The sequence below is a fragment of the Capsicum annuum genome, chromosome 5 (assembly GCF_002878395.1).
Source record: "Capsicum annuum cultivar UCD-10X-F1 chromosome 5, UCD10Xv1.1, whole genome shotgun sequence".
Classification (NCBI taxonomy): Eukaryota; Viridiplantae; Streptophyta; class Magnoliopsida; order Solanales; family Solanaceae; genus Capsicum; species Capsicum annuum.
The window spans coordinates 206,793,286-206,815,654 of NC_061115.1; the positions used below are offsets into that span (position 1 = coordinate 206,793,286).

The 22,369-nt window shown below is 35.8% G+C and overlaps 1 protein-coding gene across 1 annotated transcript; it reads right to left on the reverse strand.

Moving 5' to 3' along the window:
• Window positions 1–18,127: 18,127 nt before the first annotated feature.
• LOC107872629 (BTB/POZ domain-containing protein At3g56230-like) lies at window positions 18,128–20,682 on the reverse strand. The gene has a single exon (XM_047413341.1). The coding sequence runs from the start codon at window positions 18,784–18,786 to the stop codon at window positions 18,295–18,297; it is 492 nt and encodes a 163-aa protein (XP_047269297.1). The 5' UTR covers window positions 18,787–20,682; the 3' UTR covers window positions 18,128–18,294.
• Window positions 20,683–22,369: the final 1,687 nt, after the last annotated feature.

The following is a 22,369-nucleotide window of genomic DNA, read 5'->3' on the forward strand; positions in this document are numbered from 1 at the left end:
ATACTCCGAAAATATCATAATGCAACTATGGAGAGGGGTAAAACAGTCAAATCACACAGAAATACACATTTCACATATTTATCAAACTGATTGTTACAAAGCCAAACCTGTGAATTCATAGCTGACAGAGTAAGAAGCTTTATAGAGTAAATTTCACCCATGATCACTTAACTTTGTATCTATTACACACAAGTCATTTTTCTTTCGTTCATTTCACAAAAGTTATTTAACTTTTCTCCGGCCATCACAATAGTCACTATGGCCGAATTTTGTAATAATCCCACCGAAAAAAATGACGTGACAACCTTAATTAATGTATTCAAGATAATATTCTTTCCAAAATTTATATTTATCAAACTATCTCTCATTAATTTAATCAATATATCTCCTGATTATATATATGTAACCCTTTCTCTTCTTTTATTTTTCTGTTTAACATTTATATCGATTAAAACCTTAATGGAGTATATACCTATTTTAAATAATACTAGATACAACATAAATTTTATTTTGACATTTTAAGTTATTATTATTTTTTAAAAAAATTGGCCAAAAAGAATTTGTTAATCAAATAATAACGAAGCAATTTCAAATAAAAATGCAAAATACAAATTGTTTCCCTTCAATAGTACTCCTTTAAAAGATTTTTTGTTAAAAATTCTTCTCAAATAAGCAATTTTTATAAATTTGGCCAATCAAAAGAATAATAATAACTGGGTATCGAATATCTAGCTAACTAATGTTTAGAAATCTTATAAGTCGTCAGAAGATGACAACCTATTAGTATAAAAATTTACAAATAAGCTGTTACAATATTTTATTTATTTATTTATCTTTAAAAGAATAGGCACAACCCAATATCACTACTAAAAAAATAGGAAAATCGACCCCCAAAACCGACCACATATGGGCGGTTTTCTTGAATTTTTGACCGAAAAATCGACCAAAATGCGTGGTCGGTAAAAGGCTGGTAGCTTTTTTAAAACTGACCACGTGTGGTCATTTTTTAATATATATATATATATATATATATATATATATATTTAAAATTTAATATTATTTAAAAAAAATCTTTAAAAAAAAATAAAATTTCAAAAAAAATCGACCACAGGTGGTCGGTTTTATTTAAATTAATTAAATAATTTAAATACAAAATCAATCACATGTTGTCGGCTTTATTAAAATGAATTAAATAATTTAAATACAAAATTGACCACATTTGATCAGTTTTATTAAAATTAATTAAATAATTTAAATACAATACTGACCACATGTAGTTGGTTTTATTAAAATTAATTAATTAATTTAAATATAAAATTGACCATATGTAGTCGTTGTTTTTTTAAATAATTTATTTAATATTTTTTTAAAAATAATTATAATAAACTGGCCACGTGTGGTCGGTTTTTCTGATAATTTTAAAAAAAATAATAACAACATATATATACTACATTCCATTTTCCAGCCAAACCAACGAGCATACAATATATATGCTACATTCCATAAAAACAACTAGCATACAATACAAGCGTTTAAAAGCAAGTTATTTACAAAATATATCAAGTATTCAAATCCAAACTACGAAACACAAAAAGGTCTAAAAACTACAACTCATCATCCTCTTCATCATCCGCATCCTCAGCCACACACACAGGATCTGATTCCTCATTTGTGGTGATATAATCCAGCGGTCCTAGACCTTTTACAGCTCGAACTGCATCACCAGAACAAAGAGGATGAATTTCTGCAGATTGAATAAAAAAGTTGATCTGCTTCTGCATCAATCTCATTTGTTTCGCTGTTTCCTCATCCCTCTTCTTTGCCCTCTCAGTCTATGCAGCAAGGTCTTTAGTGAGTTGAGAAAATGTATTCCTTAGTAAATCAATGGTTTCTCTATCAACTAATGAGGGATAGGATGTAGGCCCGGACGAAGACCTAACATTTTCACTAAAATATTTTCTGTGGTACCCGTAGTATTGGCCTCTAACTGGAGAACCCACAGTTTGTTTCCATAACTCCTCCTCTACATCTTTAGGTATTATGTCACCTTGACTTTCAGGAGGCTGAGTACTACGATACTCATTAACGAGCTGCATATATTTGTCCTATATTCAAAGTAAAGTTAAAATTAATAGTGAAAAAATATTAAACTACTCGTACTTAATGATATCAACTTTGAGAAAAAGATTTATAACTACAAAATTTGATTCTTACATGGGTAACTTTTGCACGAGGCTCAACCTAGACATCTTCATCAGTTGGGTTCTTTTTCTTCCTTACACGGGTCTCCTCGCATATCTTATGTTGTTGTATCTTCCTACCCAATATTTTTCCTGCATATGATAAAATTATTAATCTTCAAATAATTAAAAATTTAAATAGAAACAAATAATTAAAACTGTAAAAGTTACATACCATTTTTTACTCCACAGTAATTCGACTAACTGCTCTCGCAGTATGTAGAGAGCCACCCTTGGATGATGCCCTGACTTTCTTTCCTTTCTGATTCAACACTTGGTATTCTTCGCTACTCCAAGAGCAAACATAATCTTGCCACATGGGTTCGAGTATAAACCCTGGTGGTACCCTGTTCGCTCTGACATAATCCAACAGACCGTTCATTCTGGCTCTAGCTCTTCTATAAAAATTCCTCCATATAACACAGTTATACGCATCATCCCACCAAAAATATTTCTACAACCAAAACAAAATTATAATATTCAATTTTTTGTTCTAACAATGTGTTAAGTAGTCGATAAGTTAAATCTTTACCTGAAATTCTTTAAACATTTCATTTCTATCTAATTCTGGAACCTTTTGTTAACTGGTCCAATAGCCATTGAAGTGCTGAGTAATGCATTTAGTCATAATTTTTCCAACTCCATCATCGTGCTTAAACCTACAACACAAGATCAAACATTAATTTCATAGAGCATAATAATATAGTAAATGAAAAATGAATAATGTTGTTATATTTATAAATCTTACCCTACTTTATATGAAATAATATACCGCCTCTGATAAACATCTCTATCTTTGGGTTGCGGAACAAGTGCTGGTAGATGCACTGGCGTGGGCGGATCTGAAGCACCAGATGGAGTGCCTCCAAGATGAAAATCCGTCAACCCAATAGATCCAGCAGAATCACTGTGAGAATGTGTGTGACTATTAGTAGAGGGTACTACAGATAATGGTAGAGGACCGTATGTGTCGGATCGTTTGATTGTACTGTGAAGGCGATGGCACGAGGATAGGAGAAGAATGAGTCATTGTAGACCCATGAAGTGGACCCACGTGCGTAGGAGCAGGAACTGAATGCTGCAACGACCAAGAATATGAGGGTCGTGCTGGCACGTCATCACACCAACCCTCAGATATATGAATACCTGACGGTCGTCTATAAGGCGGAGTTGTTTTTTCATTTTTGTATTTGTAGGATCAACTTTTTTCTTACCTTTGTCACCTTTACCTGCCATCTAAATTATGTACAGTTAACAAGTAGTTAGTCCTTATAAAATGATTATATGAAAACATCAGTGTTAAAACATTCCAAGTAATTAATTTCAAGTTACTAGTTCACATTTCAAATCACCAAATCACTATTAAACAACAAAAATCTTACACAGTGTATTACGGATCAATCTTAAACAAGAAACATAACGGTAAATAGTACAAAGCATAAAGACATCAATACATAACAAATACAACTTACATAAACTAATCCTCCTTTCCCGAAGATTCTTCACTAAACCATTCACGCTATTTGAAAGTTTCATCATCTCCAACCCACTCAGCCTCTTCTTCTGCAATATTAACTCCTTTAAATATATTTTTCGGGTGGTTCAAACTATCCACTAAATCAATGTCCACTAACTAGTGATCAATCTGCATTTCATTTTGATACGCAGTCTCCAATACATTCTCAACTTCCACCCGTCCTATAGGCTTTGTTTTAATTACAACCCATCAATCAGACTTATCACTGCGCAATGGATAAGGAACATAATACACTTGTTTAGCATTTTGCGCTAGAACAAAGGGATCGTAAACATGATACGTCCTATTATGCTTCACTTCAATGATGTTATACTCCTTATGTACTCTTGTGCCTCTTATGCTTGGATCAAACCACTTACATCGAAAGAGGACAATTTTTTTTTATTGGCAAATTGACATACTTTATTTGCAAGATCTCTTGTATGATGCCAAAGTAATCAACATCATCATCACCCTTAACCCAAACATCACTATTGTTTATTTTTTTTGTTCTGGAGTGTTCTTCGGTGGAAAATTTTGATCCATTTATTGCGTAATGGGATATTGTACGAGCTTCAACTAGTCCCAAAGAAATATCTCTCAAAAATGATTGTATGCGACCGCATTTGGTGAATGGTATACCTAAAAATATTATATACACACACACACATATATATATATTGATTGAAGAATGTGTAAATGTTTAAAATTTATAGAAATATTAGTACACTTGCACACCTTATATTTAAACCATGTTGCAAAGGATGTATACACTTGATTTTCATGAAATTGAGTCTTAAATAAACTGAAGATCCAACATGCGAAACACAATTAGTTTACTTTAGGGAATGAGTAAATAAATATGATATGTTAATATTTAATATCCTTACTTCAGAGAGGGCTCAAATTTCGAGCAATTCAGCAAGACATACAAAGTAGTTGATTTGTGCTCCATGGTAGTGAGCCGGTGAATATGGTCTTTTTAGCCTTACTTCCAGATTGATTAAAAATTGATATTGGTTGAAAATGAGTCTCATTCTCATCGTCCTGATGACGATTTGGTCTGTTTCTTGAACAAGCAACTTCATCACCAAAGTAGTATAAAAAAAATTGAGACGTTTCTCTTGCAAGATATGCCTCAACTATAGAGCCTTCCACCTTATGTTTATTTTTAGGACCCCTTTTCAATTTTTCAATTGTACTGGATAATCTTAAGATTAGATGTTTACTATATAAATAAAGATATGTATGGATTTAAATATGTTGCAATTGCTTACCGTTCACATGGATACATCTACCTAGTTTGAACTAGATCGCCTAGCCGAGCTTTGTGGACAAGGTGAATGGGAAGATGTTCCATCACATCGAAGAACCCAGGCGGAAAAATCTTCTCCAACTTATTGGTGATAACAACAATATTACTTTCTATTCAAGCTAGATTTTCTTTTTTTAATGTGGTGGCACGTAAGTCTTTGAAGAACAAACTAATCTCTGCTATCGGTTTCCATATGTTTTCAGGAAAACCAATAAAAGCAATTAGAAGTAAATGTTCCATGAAAATATGACAATCAGGGCTTTTCATTCCATGTAAGATTCCTTGTGCCATATCAACTCTCTTTCCCAAATTTGAGGCATATCCATTGGGCATCTTTAAACTTTGGACTTACTCACATATTTTTTGCTTTTGGTCTACCTTGAATGTATAACTAGCCTTGAGCATAAAAGCATTGCCATTGGGCCCTTCCTGTAAGTGTAATTCTATATGTTTGCAATATTCTGGTAAATCAAGTCTGGCCTTAGGATTATCCTTTGTCTTGTCGGTAACATCCATAACTGTGTTGAACAAGTTGACAAAATAGTTCTTCTCAGTATGCATGACAACAACGACAACAATAACAAACCCAGTATATTCCCACCTAGTGTGGTCTGGAGAGGGTAGAATGTACGCAGTCCATACCACTACCTCTAAACAAGTAGAGAGGTTGTTTCCGATAACCCCCGTCTCAAGACACAGGATAATATACAAAAATATTCAAAGCATGAAACATGATAAAACTAACATAGATACAACATCCACAAAAGTAATGTACAATACCAAAAAAAAGACACCAAAACCCTCCTAACTACGGACAACGATTCATCCACCTACCTTATCCCTCTATCCTAGTGTTTTTCCTCTAAAACTTTCTATCCAGGGTCATGTCCTCAGTGAGACGTAACAACTCCATGTCACGTCTAATAACTTTCTCCAGTATTTCTTTGGTCTACCCCTACCACGCTTGAAACCATCTAACACTAGTCTCTCACACCTACGAATTGGGGCATCTGTGCCCCTCCTCATCACATGACCAAACCATGTCAACCTCACTTCCCGCATTTTTTCCTCCATCGATACCACTCACACCTTCTCCTGAATAATCTCATTCCTAATCCTGTCAGCCCTTGTAAGACCACACATCCACACAACATCCTCATTTCCGCCACCTTCAACTTTTGGATATAGGAAGTCTTAACTGGCCAACACTCCGCTCCGTACAACATAGCCGGCCGGACTATAACTTTATAGAATTTACTTTTAAGCTTGAGAGGCACCTTCTTATCGTATAAAATTCCTGAAGCGAGCCTCCATTTCATCTAACCTGCCCCAATACGATGCGAAACATCATCATCTATCTCTCTATTTCCCTGGATCGTAGACCCAAGATACTTAAAACTATCCCTCTTGCAAACTGCCTGAGAGTCCAACTTCACCACCACCTCCTCCTCCTGCCTCGAGTCACTAAATTTGCACCCGAAATACTCCGTCCTGGTCCTACTCAATCTGAAACCTTTAGACTCCAGAGTTTGTCTCCAAACCTCCATCTTATCATTAACGCCTTGCCATGACTCATCAATCAAAACTACATTATCTGCAAAACGAATACACCAAGGCACCTTGCCTTGTAAGTTCTGCGTCAGCATATCCATCACCAGGGAAAATAAGAACGGACTAAGAGCTGATCCCTGATGCAGCCCTGTCAAGACCGAAAAGTGCTCAGAATCTCCTCCCATCATCCTTACTTGAGTCTTTGCCCCCTCATACATATCCTTAATCTCTCTAATGTACGCCACAGGAACCCCCATCGCCTCCAAGCATCTCCAAAGAACCTCCCTAGGGACCTTGTCATACGCCTTTTCTAAGTCAATAAACACCATGTGAAAATCTCTCTTTCTCTCTCTATACTGCTCTACCAGTCTCAGCACAAGGTGAATTGCCTCAGTCGTCGAGTGACCAGGCATAAATCCAAATTGATTCTCCAAAATAGACATAATATTTCTCAACCTCCGCTCCACCACCCTCTCCCAAATCTTTATCGTGTGACTCAACAACTTAATACCCCAGTAGTTGTTGCAACTCTGAATGTCACCCATATTCTTATATAGAGGAATTATCATACTCCATCTTCACGCCTCAGGCATTTTCGCAGACTTGAAAGTATTGTTAAACAGGTTGGTCTTCCACCTTAACCCAGCCACGCTAGAAAACTTCCAAAAATCCACCAAAATCTCATCGGACCCTATCGCCCTGCCCCTTCGTATCTTGCGAATAGCCTCGCTGGCCTCCCCTACTTTAAAACGCCGATAATAGCTAAAATTGTGACACTCCCCGCTATGCTCCAACTCCCCTAGCACAACACCTCTACCACCCTTGTAATTCAAGAGCTTATGAAAATACGACTGCCATCATTTCTTAATGAGGGCGTCCTCTACCAATACTCTGCCATCTTCCCCCTTAATGCACTTTACTTGATCCAAATCCTGACCCTTCCGCTCCCTAGCCTTGGCAAGCCTAAACAACCTCTTTTCCCCGCCTTTCTCCTCTAACCTCGTATACAAACTCTTAAAAGTTGTTGTCTTAGCAGCTGCAACTGCTAACTTAGCCTCCTTCTTAGCTAACTTATACTCCTTCATACTAACCCATTTCTCCTCTTCATCCCTACTCTCCACCAACTTAACATAAGTCTCCTTCTTCGTCTCTACCTTCTTCTTAACATCTTCATTCCACCACTAATCCCCTCGATACTGGCTCGACCAGCCCCTCGAGACACCCAACACTTCTTTAGCAGATTCTTTGATGCATCCCGCAGCCCTATCCTACATACTATCCGCGTCCCCGCTATCCTTCCAAACTCCCATCCCTTCCAACTTTGCCCCTATCATCAATATTATTTCTATATAAATTATCTAGCCAATATTCTAAATTCCAAAATATACTTTGCTTAGTTCAGTTATGTGAAATGCCATACCCATCAAGCCTATACAATGGTTCCTCACTAACTTTTGGCAAATCCTAAACTATCTCCCAGATGTCATGACTAGTTAACCTTGAAGGTGGACCATCATGTTCAGTTCTATTCTTTTTGAATATATTCTTAAGTCTCCTGAACTCATGATTAGGTGGAAAGAAACAACGATAACAATCAAACCATGAATTTTTTCTTCCATATCTCAATGTGAAAGATTTTGTTTTTTCCATGAAGTATGGACAAGCCAACTTTCCATCTATCATCTACCCAGACAACATTCCATAAGTAGAAAAATCATTAATAATCCACATTAGATATGCACGCAGATTGAAATTTTATTTAAGTGAAATGTCCCAAGTTTCAACCCTCCCATGCCATAAAATTTGAAGTTCAACAATCAAAGGTTGCAAATAGACATCTATTCCACTTTTTGGATTGTACGGGCCAGGAACAACATAATTCAGAAATATATATGGACTAGTCATCAATATTTTAGGAGAAAGATTATACGGGGTGATAAATACAGGACAACATGAAAATGGCGCAGCACCAACAAAAAAAGGTAAGAAGCCATCCGTACACAATTCTAAATGAATATTTCGTGGCTCAGCTGCAAAATCTGGATAAGTTGCATTAAAATGCTTTCAAGCCTCTCCATCTGATGGATGACACATAACACCAGTGGGCCTTCTATTTTTGTTGTGCCATCTCATATGAAGAGCTGAGCTGTTTGAAGCATACAACCTCTTCAACTTTGGAATTAGAGGTAAATAATGCATCAACTTAATAGCAATTTTATTTCCACGACAACCACGCTTATATCGATGGTGTTGGCAAAACTTACAGGACTCTAGGTTAGCATCTTCCTTAAAGTATAACATGCAACCATTTTCACAACAATCAATTCTAACAAAGGAGAGACATAACATTGGCACTAATCTTTTTGCCTTATAGAAAGAATCAGGAACCTTTAATGCGGGGTCATCTAACTCTTTAATAAGGTCTATCATTCAGTCTATTCCTCCTTCAACAATACTCCAATGAGATTTAATACCTAATAATCTAACAATAACAGACAAATGAGAATGCGAACACCCGTCAAACAAAGGATGACTAGCAATATGCAATTGTTAATAAAAACGTCCTGCTTCTCTATTGGGAATATCTTCAACATTTTTCCTAAAGTCGCCCCCATGTTGCATCCCAAAAGTATCATGCACCATTTCTTTCATCCTAGTATCTTGATAGTTATTATGCCCTGCAGACCTACGTACTACTTGTACCAACAACAAAGTTATATTTCTCAACATCACCATTAATAGTACATAATCTTAAAAAGTCCTCGTGAAATCCTTTCTACAAAGATGTTACTTCACAACTTCTTCTTTTAAAAGACTTGCACCATCATATCTAATACAAGGACAATGAATCGCTCGAAAATATGACCAAGCATCAAGTGACTTAAAATGTTCAACAAAACGATTGACACCTTCAATAAATTCCATCCTAAGACCCATTCTACTATATTATTCCGTTTATATATCCAGTTATAATCAGGTTTCATCTACACAATCAATCAGATTCTAGTAATTAGTTCAAGTCACAAAACAAAAACAAACAATAGTTGACTAAGTCACCTCACAAGTTACCAAACTAAACTACATTCAAAACAAAAATTCACATTTTAAGTACCTACACTTAATCAATTTCAAGTCACTAAGTCACTTCCCAAGTTATCAAACTAAATTACATTCAAAATAAAAGGCCACCTTCAAGTAACTACACTTAATCAATTTTAAGTGACTAAGTCACCTCACAAGTTACCAAACTATACTACATTCAAAACAAAAAGTTCACCTTCAAGTAACTACACTTAATCAATTTCAAGTCACTAAGTCACCTCACAAATTACCAAACTAAACTACATTCAAAACAAAAAATCACATTTTAAGTACCAACACTTAATCAATTTCAAGTCACTAAGTCACTTCCCAAGTTATCAAACTAAATTACATTCAAAATAAAAGGCCACCTTCAAGTAACTATACTTAATCAATTTTAAGTGACTAAGTCACCTCACAAGTTACCAAACTAAACTACATTCAAAACAAAAAATTCACCTTCAAGTAACTACACTTAATCAATTTCAAGTCACTAAGTCACATCACAATTATAGTATAAGTCAAACAATTGAACAAGTGTAATAAAGCAAATAAGTAGAGGCGTCACATGTCCCTCTCACACCATATAATCATCACAAAATTCTTGTGGCTTTCAAAGCCTCCTACAGCGAACAATCCCAAACTAAACTAAATTTAAAGACGTTATTATAAGAAAATAGAGAGAAATCAACTTACCTTTGCTTGACCTAAATTTAAGAGAAAGAGATAAGCAGTCACCAAAAAATAGCAAAGCAATTCTTTTCCCGAATTCGAATTCTGGCAAACAGTATAATTATTAGAAAGAATAATCTTTAGCTTAAACAATTGCAATAATTTAGTAAAAGATATCACATTTATGACTTCCATTCTAACTAACAACAACAATAATAGAAATTGAAGGACCATACATTGCACTGCTACCATTCCAACTTTAAAACTGATTGTTGATAATTTGAAATTAATAGATAAAATTACATTTTTCCTTATTTATCAAAATGCTGGGCTTTTATACCAAAACTCAGATTACCACAAGCAAAAACTTGGATTATCACATAATATCCCCCCCTCCCCGCCCAAAAAAATAAAAAGAAATAGTGAAAACAACAATGAATTATGAAAATTTAAGCTAAGGTCTTGCTCTTGCAGCTGAATCAAACAAATCCCTAGTAATACAACTTACATTTCTAAGACTTAAAATCGCAACTAGAATTTTGTGTGTGTTATATAGTATCTGAAAGGGAAAGGGAAAGTTAGAGAAGAAGAGAACAACTCACAAGTTGGAGTTGCTGGAAAAGTTGGCTGAGCTGCCTTTCGTCGGAGTAGAGGTTCGCTGCACTGCCATCGTCGGAGTAGAGATTGAAGGTCCGAAATTTGTGTGTGTGTTGCTGTATATGTTTAAATGTGTGTGTTGTTGTGTTAGTTCGCGATTTAGGGTGTGTGTTATGTTGATGTGTCGGGTCGGGTGGGATTAAATTTATTTAATAATTTTTTTTAATTATTTCTAGAAAATCGATCACATGTGGTCGGTTTTTTAAAATTATTAGATACCGACCACATGTGGTCAGTTTTCTGGAAATATTTTTAAAAATCGACCACATTTAGTCGATTTTTTGAAAACCGACCACATGTAAAATTGTTGATAAAATATAAGTGTTCGATTTAGTTTTAAAAAAGTTACTATCAAAAAACGAGCACATGTGGTTAATTTTTTTTTAAAATTTAAATAAGATAATTAGTTATTTTATCATCACATTAACATGAGTAGTATATTTCCTCAATCGTATAATAATATCAATGAATTTTATAAATTACAATATTTTTTTTTGGTTAAATAGCTTTTAAATATGATATTATATATATATATATATATATCATAATACAGTGTGTTAATCAGATAACTTATCGATTACTTATCTTACGTTATTACAACTTCATCAATGTACACGTGTCTACATTGACATAAAATAGTATATCTATTTCCTCAATAGTATGATATCAACGTATTATTCAAAATATTTTGACATATAGATTCAATTATCTAGTTTTCGATTACTGCATACGTCAATACACGAGATATAAGTATATATAAATATATTCAATTGGCTATCAACTTTCAAATACATACTATATACATCACATACACTATTTTATTACCCATAATAACATACACCGTATTTTACATATACTCAGATAAATTATCGGTTAGTTTATCTTATGTCATTAATATACCTTCACTATATAATATGTATATATATTGTATATATGCCTATACATACACACACACACACACATATACACTATCGACTATATCAAGATCTAAATACATACTATATACATCACATACGTACATGAATATATCATCCAATAATATAATGCGACGTATCTCATATACATACTCTGATGAGTTATCAATTAATTTGATTAGCTTACTTTAATATAACTTCAACGTACAATATATTATTACTTCTATCATTTCAAATCAAGGTATTCAATATATTTGGGTAGATTCTATTAGTTTTGACTACATCGTTCATCGATCGATCATCACTATATCATATATATATATATATATATATATATAAATATATTTATATATACGAACTCTTGAATGCGTACTATATACATCACATCCACAAGTATATTACCTCATAATAGAACACATCCATTATATTCGAATTTCTATTGGATTCTTACAAAAATAGCCTTCTTTTTTTATTTATGTAATCAATTCTCGACGTCTTATCCTCCCTAACGTTCACTAACCTAACCTTACGTTTCACTGACCCTTGATCGGCCGACACCGGCGATGGCGTAGAAGCATCGGAAACAAGTAAGTATTCTTTCTCTCCCTCATTCTCTCTATCCTCTTCTCTCTCTCTCTTTCCCTTTTTCTCTCTATCGTTCGAACCACCCACTGCTTTTGTCAGTGGGTTAAGGTTACCGTCGGCTAGACTCCGATGATAGAGGCAGTGCACAGCTCCGGTCATAGGAGACCAATTCTGGTGGGTCCATCTGAAGGTTCTGCTGGTTCCGACCAGATCTGTGTTTGACAGTACTAGATCTAATTTTGGCAGCACTCCGGCGAAGCTCTGGCGATAATATTCCGTCGACCAGTTTCTGCATCAGTTTTTTGGGATCTAACATCCAACATACCACGCTAGAAAATAGGACTTGGACTACAAGCATAACCCGATGACTTCTAACCTTTTCTATTTTGTTCTTTCGTATTAATTCTCGTATTATCTATTGTATCTTGAATTGCGTTTAATTTGTTGGGATTGTCTGCTGTCGTATATTGGTGACTTACACTGCTTTTTATTATTTGTGTTGCTTTCCTTGGTTCTAGGCCATTACTGTGCTATATATTTTCCTACTCCAGCGAGAATTTTTTGCATCAGTTTACTAACCCAGTGATTTCTAAACTTTGATATCCACTTTTTCCTGATTATTCCATCTCTGGACTTATTTTTAAGTTGTGGGAGTGACTTATTTTTCTTGATTATTCCTTCTAATTTGTGTGTGCCTTGTAATTCCTGCTGCTGCTTTGTTACTATCATTTATTATTTTTCTTGGAGTAGTGGCTGTGGGAGTTGATGGTTGGGTAGGGTCATGTCCAAGGGGGTTGGGGCGAGGGGCTATATGAGGGTGGGGGAAGAGGAAAGGACGGGTGTGGGAGGGGAGGGGAGGGGGAGGGGAAGGGAGAGAGAGAGGGGGGAGGGGGTAAGGTTTGGTGTTAGGGGTGGTAGAGAAAAATGTGATGCTAGAGTTGGAAGGCTGAGGGTTGGTTCATGGAATATAGGGACTCTCCAGGGTAAGTCCATAGAGCTTGTGAAGATTCTTAGAAAGAGAAAGATTAATATTGCGTGTGTCCAGGAGACTAAGTGGGAAGGTTCTAAGGCTAGGGATGTGGATGGTTACAAGCTTTGGTACTCTGGGAGTGAGAGGCATAGGAATGGAGTTGGCATCTTAGTAGATGAAGAGCTTAGAGGTCAGGTAGTGGAGGTTAAGATGATCAGCGATAGGTTGATGACTATTAAGTTGGTCATTAGGGTATTTACCCTGAATGTATGTAGTGTTTATGTGCCGCAGGTGGGCTTGGATGGGGAGGATAAGATGCGGTTTTGGGAGGCTTTGGATGAGGTAGTGAGAGGCGTGCCTAGCTCGGAGAAGATTATTGTAGCAGGTGATTTCAATGGGCACATCGAGGCATTACCGGAAGGCTTTGGCGATGTGCATGGTGGTTTTGGTTTTGGGGAGAGAAATGAAGAGGGAGCTGCTCTATTAGATTTTGCGAGGTCCTTTGGGCTGGTGATGGAGAATTTGAGCTTTTCGAAGAAGGACGATCACTTGATCACCTTTCGAAGTGCGATAGCCAAGACCCAAATTAAATTTTTGCTGCTTAAGAAAGGGGATAGGGTGTTGTATAAAGACTGTAAGATCATCCCAAGTGAGAATCTTTTGACCCAGCATAGGCTCTTGGTGATGGACTTGGGTATAAAGAAGGATAGGAAGAAAAAGGGTGAGGAGGGTTGACCTAGAATTAAGTGGGGCAGCTTGACACCGATGAATTCACGAGAGATAGAGGAGAAAGTGGCGGGAATAAGGGGTGGAAGTGTAGGGGAACATGGATAGTATATGGGATAAGGTGGCTACGTGCATCAGGGAGAATGCTAGAGAGGTGTTGGGTGTTTTCAGGGGCCGGGCCGAGCATCATCAGGGGGATTGGTGGTGGAATGAAGAAGTTAAAAAGAAAGTAAAGACTAAGAAAGGGGCGTATGCTAAGTTGGTTGAGAGTAAAGATGAAGAAAAGAAACGGGTAAACAGGAAAGAGTATAAGTTAGCTAGGAAGGAGGCTAAGTTAGCAGTGATGGCAGCTTTTGACAGCTTGTATGCGGGGTTGGTGGAGAAAAAAAGGGAAAAAAAGTTGTTTAGGCTTGCTAAGGCTAGGGAGAGGAAGGGCAGTGACCTCGATCAGGTAAAGTGCAGTAAGGGGGAGGATAGTAGAGTATTGGTGGAGGACGGTCACATTAAGAAAAGATGGCAGTCGTATTTCCATAGGCTCTTGATTGATGAAGGGGATAGAGCTATTGTGTTAGGGGAGCTGGATCACTCAGAGGAGTGTCGGGATTTTAGTTATTATAGACGTTTTAAGGTGGAGGAGGTTAGAGAGGCTGTTCGCATGATGCGAAGGGGTAGGGCGACGGCCCCTGATGAGATTCCTGTGGATTTTTGGAAGTTTACTGGCGAGGCTGGGTTAAGGTGGTTGACTGGATTGTTTAACAACATTTTCAAGATGGTAAAAATACTCGAGGCTTGGAGATGGAGTACTATGATCCCTCTATATAAGAACAAGGGTGTCATTCAGAGTTGCAACAACTTTAGGGGTATTAAGTTATTGAGTCACACTATGAAGATTTAGGAGAGAGTGATCGAGGAGAGGTTGAGAAGGATAGTGTCTATTTTGGAGAACCAGTTTGGATTTATGCCCGGGCGCTTGATAAAAGAGACAATTCAGCTGTTGTAGAGGCTGATTGAACAGTATAGGGAAAGGAAGAAGGACCTACACATGGTGTTTATTGACTTGGATAAGGATTACGATAAAGTCCCTAGGGAGGTTCTTTGGAGATGTTTGGAGGTGAGTGGGGTCACAGTGGCGTAAAACAGAGCAATCAAGAACATTTATGATGGAGCTAAGACTCAAGTGAGGATGGCGGGAGGAGATTCAGAGCATTCCCCTGTCTTGACAGGTTTGCATCAGGGATCTACTCTTTGCATTAGGGATCTACTCTTAGCCCATTTTTTTGCTTTGGTGATGGATGTGTTGACGCAGCGCATCCAAGGAGAGGTTCCTTGGTGTATGATTTTGCAGATGATTTAGTTTTAATTGATGAGACGCGAGGGGGTGTGAATGATAAATTAGAGGTATGAAGATAGACTCTTGAGTCTAAAGGGTTCAGGTTGAGTAGGAGCAACAAAAAAATATTTGGAATGCAAGTTTAATGACGTGAGGCAGGAGAACGAGGTGGTAGTAAGGTTGGATTCACAGATAGTGTGTAAGAGGGATAATTTCAAGTATCTCGGGTCCATGATTCAGGGGAACGATGAGATTGACGAGGATGTCTCACACCATATTGGAGCGGGATGGATGAAGTAGAAGCTCGCATCGGGGGTGTTGTGTGACAAGAAGGTGCCGCCCAAGCTTAAAGGCCAATTCTACAAGGTGGCAGTCCATCCGGCCATGTTGTATGGAGCGGAGTGTTGGCCATTCAAGAACTTCCATATTTAAAAAATGAAGGTGAAGGAAATGCGGATGTTGCATTGAATGTGTGGGCTAACTAGGGCTGATAGAATTCAGAATAAGACTATCCAGGAAAATATTGGAGTGACTTTGGTGGAGGACAAGATGCGGAAAGTCCGACTGAGATGGTTCAGACAGTTGATGAAAAGGGGCACGGATGCCCCGATTCGTAGGTGTGAGAGGCTAGCTTTGGATGGTTTTAGGCAGGGTAGGGGTAGGCCGAAGAAGTACTGGAAAGAAGTGATTAGGCGGGACATGGAGCAGTTACAGCTTACTGAGGACATGACCCTAGATAGGAAGATCTGGAGGACGCGAATTAGGATAGAAGGCTAGTGTCAGTTTGGGTCGCTAGTGTAGGGTATTACTTGGTAGGTGTATTATTCTTGCTAAGACACCTTGTTTCATGCTCTATTACGATTTTGTTTACTTTTCTTTGGTTACTATTACTTGTGGGTGTCTATTTATGTTATGTCATCTTGTTCCATGCTTTATTATGGATTTGATTATTATGCCTTGTCTTGAGCTTGGGGTCTATCGAAAACTACCTTTCTACTTCTTCGGAGGTAGTGGTATGGACTACGTACATCTTACCCTCCCAGACTATACTATGTGGGAATACACTGGGTTTGTTGTTGTTGTTATTGTTGAATTATTGGTATATATGTACGTTACATTATTATAACTACAATAGTAGCATAATATCATTATCTCAACGGTAAGATATATATATATACACGTATGCATTATACAAAGATTATGCATGTTTAACGTCATGTAACGTATATACAAAGGAAATTATTTATTTTATTTATTTAATCATAAGTAAAAGACAAAGATTATGTTTAACATAATTTATTTATTTTATTTTATTTTTTTAGTATAATTTTTTTACAAAATCTAACATTGGTTGATTTTTATTATTATTATTATATTGACTATCGACTACGTGTGATCAGTGTTATTTCAAAAAATAATATATTTGATTTTACATATAATTATTTTTTAATAAAAACCGACCACAAGTGGTCTCTCTTTTAAAATAATTTATTTTTTAATATAAAAGCGACCACAAGTGGTCGGTTTCTTAAATAATTTTCTTTTATTATTTTTTTTAATTCCAAAACCGACCACATGTGGTGGCTTTTATAAAATATTTTAATTTTTAAAACAAAACCGATCACAAGTGGTCACTTTTTAAAATGTGTATTTTTTTAAATGAAACCGACCACAAGTGGTCGATTTCTTAAAATTAATTTCTGTTTTGTTTATTTTAATTCCAAAACCGATCACTGGTGGTTGGTTTTATAAAATATTTTAAATTTAATTTTTAAAATAAAACCGACTACAAGTGGTCGCGTTTTAAAATTACTTTTAATTATATTTTTTTTAATTGTGGTCGGTTTTTTGAATTTTTTTTTAAACTTAAAACCGACTTCATGTGGTCGTTTTTTTAAAATATTTTAAATTTAATTTTAAATAATACCAACGACAAGTGATCGATTTTTAATTAAATATTTTTTTTAAATAAAATCGATCACTAATGGTCGTTCTTTTAAAATTATTTTCTTTTTAGTTTTTTTATTCCAAAACGACCACCAGTGGTTGATTTTTTTATTTTTTAAAAATAAATAATAATTAATATAAAAATTATTGAAATGATTATTTGAATTTTTAAAATATAAAAGCGACTACATGTGGTCAATTTTTAAATTTTTTATTTTTTTTTTTAAATTAAAAACTGACCAGAGCACATGCTGTGGTCGGAAAAACTGTTTTTTTAGTTGTGATATAAACTCTCAGACCATAGCAACAAAATTTTCACATTAGAGAACTTTTTTTTATCACGTATCAACTTCAATAATCTCATACAAATTGAATGATTACAACTTCTAACCACGTACAATGAATGCAAACACACTTATATGGACTTTGTCTATATAATATCAGTTTAATATATTAATTTAATCAATTAAGTAAATACATTAATTAAGGTTGCCATATCATTTTTCCATTGGAATTATTATAAAATCCGACCATAACTTTTGTGATGGCCGGAGCAAAGTTAAATGACTTTTGTGAAATAAATTAAAAAAAAATAACTTCTATGTAATAGATACAAAGTTAAGTGACCATGAGTTAAATTTCTATTAGGCCATCTAAAAAGGCAAACATAATAACTGCCAAAAATAAGTCTAAGACATGTAACCTGTAGTCTAAATTATATTGACACTGAACGCAAAAACATTCCTACCAGTGTATATAAGTTAGATCTTATATAAATAATGCACACCTATCATACATGAGGTCGAACTCCAAATCTGAGTTTCCTTTTCCGTCCAACTCCAATTCTGAGTTTCCTTTTCTTATTCGGCGCAGCGAAGGTATCCTTCATAATCTGTAGAGCAAGATGAGGATACTTAGCTGCAAGTGCATCAAACCTAGGAGTATTGACAATGTCTTTAATATGTTCAATGATGAAACTCATGGCTATCTCCTTTAGCTTTATATGCGGGTTCGGATGAGTCTCTGGCATCTCTAAATTATCAAGAGCAGTTGCCGTGTTCAAGGATCTCAATGTTTCGCACTCACAGTATGTCAGCAAGAATGGGATTTCATACTTGTCTGCTGCAAGAGACAATGCATAGACATGTTTGGCCAGTTTTTCTTTAGGCAATTCTCCGGTATAAAGAAACTCCAGTAGAGAATCCAGCTCCTCGTAGCTCAGTTCCGGCAATGATACTATTGTGTGATCTGAGGGAGCTTTGCACTCATCTGAATCCAACATGTTCTTGATGATTACAGATCTTGCTGCCTGCAGATCACAAGCAGATGGTCAAATATGTCATGATATATATGAAGAAATGGAGATGGAAATAAGTCTTATAGCTTGTTTGGCCGAAGCTTCTGAAATGTCAACACTGCCTATTTTCAAAGAAAACTGTTTTAGCGAAAGATGTTTGGCCGCACGTTTGTGGAAGAAATAAGCATTTTGGCGAAGTAGCAAAAGCTGATTTTCAGTTTTATAGTTTTCTGCTTTTAGGGAAAACAGAGTACTTTTGAACTATGTTCCAAGGACTTTTCGAAATGTCAGACGGGTGAGTGACAGAAACTCCAAAAGTAGTTCATTTTTGGAGGATCCAACATAAGTGTTGCAACATTTTGAAAAGTCTGAGCAACATAACTTTTGAGTAGCAGCAGACGCTGTTTTTCAGCTAAATATAGACTGTTTTTAGAGAAAATATAAGTACTTTTGAAGAGTAGCAGAAGCTGATTATAGGCTGCTTTTTTGGAAATACTTTTTGAGTAGTAGCAAAAGGTAATTTTCAATTTATATAGACTGCTTTTAGGATAATTAACGGTACTTTTGAATAGTAGCAGAAACTGATTTTCAGTCTAAATCAGTGTTATAAAAAGCAAAATAAAGCGCAGATTAAGCGAGGCTGCTTTTCAAAAGCTGTTTTTCAAAGTAAATCAGTAGTAGCATAAGCTGTTTTTCAGATCTAATATTGACAAATTTACTTTTCAAATTGATTAGTCAAACCAAAATTGCCACTATTCAAAAGTATTTTGCTGGAAAGTAATAATGACAAAAAACACTTTTCAAAAAAAACAAATTTTGGAAGCAGTTAGTATGCTATAAGATGATTCAGGCAACTATTGTTGGAAGGACAAGTTGGATCAAAGGCTAATGGTGCTACATATGGAAATACCTTTCAAATTGAAGAGTACTTGAAGATTCAAAATAACCAAGAGTCACACAAGCAAGAGAAATCAATATCAAAGGCTTACAAAAAAATTAAAAATCACTGAGCTGAAATTTGGTAATGTTGGGCTGGATGCAGGTATGGTGATAAGAGGAAAGCTTCACAATATCAAATGGTCAAACAAATTATTGGGAATATCTAAGCTGTTGTGGGTGATTCTTTTCCTAGTGTAGTGATTGATGGTACTTGGATTAACTCTTGTGATAAGATAGAAAGGCTCAACCCAATGGTGAGATGTCTTCTAGTTACATGGAAAGCTCCTGAAAACGACAAGATTTAAGGTAAACACTGACAGGAGCTACATGGATAACACTGGTAAAGGAGGCATTGGTGGCATAGTAAGAAATGAGCAGGGTGATTTCGCGATGGCTTTCTCAGTTCCTGCTGAATGCTTCAGCAATAACCACGCTGAACTGTTGGCGGCAAACTTTTGGGATTAACTTGTGTGTGCAGTAGGGTTATACAAGTATTCACATTGAGGTAGACTCACAGGTGATTACTAATATGTTGATCAAGGAAGACTAACTTGAGAGCATTGCGCAAGTTACCTGTAACAGCCTGCACTTTCGGCTAAAGTTTGAACCATCTTTTTCTACGCGTATAGACCCGAACACAATGATTATTTGTTAATATATGTATGATGATCAATCCTATAGTGTGTGAATACTTTTGAATATGAATCGAGGTCACAAAAAAATCCCCTAACTCAAAGACGAGTTGAAAACTCTTCTATCGATTAAGTTTTGGTGAATGTCTAAACTTGGATCAATTTTCATTGACAATAACTTATTGTAAATAAAGATTTAGAGGGCCTACCATATACCAAATGAAAGGGCTTTGAGTCTTCTTTCCAACGCAACTAGTTTTACCTTAATCCGATAGGGGAGTATAAAGTTATGCTCATTTTACTTTGGAGTGTCTGACTGCCAAAAAGTGACGACGAAGTTGACGAGTTGTCAACTAGGTGACGACTTAGTTGACGAGCCGTCAACTGGGTGACGACCCATCAACCCTAGTCGTCACCCTTAACCATAAAGGATCAAATTCCACCTTTAAGTGACGACTAGGGTGACGGGACGTCACCAAGTTGACGGCTTGTCAACCTAGTCGTCAGCTGAGGAAAATCCTGCATTGTTGTTGGTTTCTTTAGGGGTATTTTGGTCTTTTATTCACTCCAAAAACCTCCCCCTACGAGTTTGAATCATACCCTAAGCGTTATAATCTATCTTTTATTAGTTTTAAACACATCTTAATCCTATCTACTCTCAAGAACAAAAGAAATTAGGGTTTTTCTTCAAGGCAAGAATCCAAGCCTTTCAATCCAAGATTTCCAAGAAACGAGTCAAGATTCGGGTCCTATTCTTCACACTAAGTAATCTAAGGTACGTGGAGTTTTCCTAAAATATATGGGCATGGTGAAATCGTTTTAATAATGTTTAAATGTTGAAAAATCATGAATTTACAAAGGGTTTTGAATTTACATTTACAATTATACATTGTGAAACCTTCTTGAAAGTATTGTTTGGTCTTGAGGCCTTTCCTTGAAATTGGTCTTTTACTCGTGTGTATATATATATGTATGCGTTTGATATTTTGGAGTTTGAGTCGAGAGCATGAAAATTGACATTCCCTCTCTTGTTATGGAGCATCTTGATTTCATATGTTATGAACCATTCGATCGCATATTGATACGCATGATATAAATGTCTTTACTATTGTTTATTAACTTGGTTTTGGTGATGACATGAAGAGAGGGCATTTTCTTAATTACATAAACAAAATTGATGATTTAAAGAGTTGTATGGTTTGTTACAAGATACTTGCCACCACGTGTTTGTGAATTAAAATTGAGAATCTTTGTCTAAATTTTCATGAATTTCACTGTATGCATCCCCTTGTATTGTTTAAATAATTTGGTGGTCTAAATATTATTTTTCTTGAAAAGAGTTGTAACTTGATAATTTATGGCTGAGAAGTATGACTTGCAAGTCTTGATATGATGATACCAAATCAAATAATGCCATAAGAGACTCAGAATAGAACAGAAGTTAGATTTTATTTAGATTTTCAGAAATTGAGTTTTTAAATATGCATGTTCAAAAAAGATTCAAAATGGGCTTAAGAGATGTTAGGTGGTTACTCGAAGAAGGAACGAGTTCATAAAACGCATTTCCCAAAATCGTGTTTTGTCGATATGGCTTATTATGTCCCCAAGAGGGATTATACGCTGGCCTAGTGCCCTGTGGCGCATTAGACTCAGAAACTCCAACCTTTGCAGCAAACTTGGGTTGGGAGCTTAGCTGCTGAGTCAAGGGAGGATTCCATATAGCCCGTGGAATATCATATTTATAGGTTGTACCACCTAGCTCAGAAGTAAAACAAAGAGTGAGTCTTGGTTTCAAAGAATTTTCTCAAAGTTTTTATTTAAGTTTGCCCATGTGCTTTCATATATAGTATGTAAAGTGTTTTACAAATTGCTCTCACTTATGTTGTAAAAAGTACATTATTTTGGATTGCTCTGCGTACCAGTACATCTGTATTGACCCCCCTATATTTCAGAATTTGAGACATAGTCCCGGGGTCCTACTAAGTAGTAGATTGGGT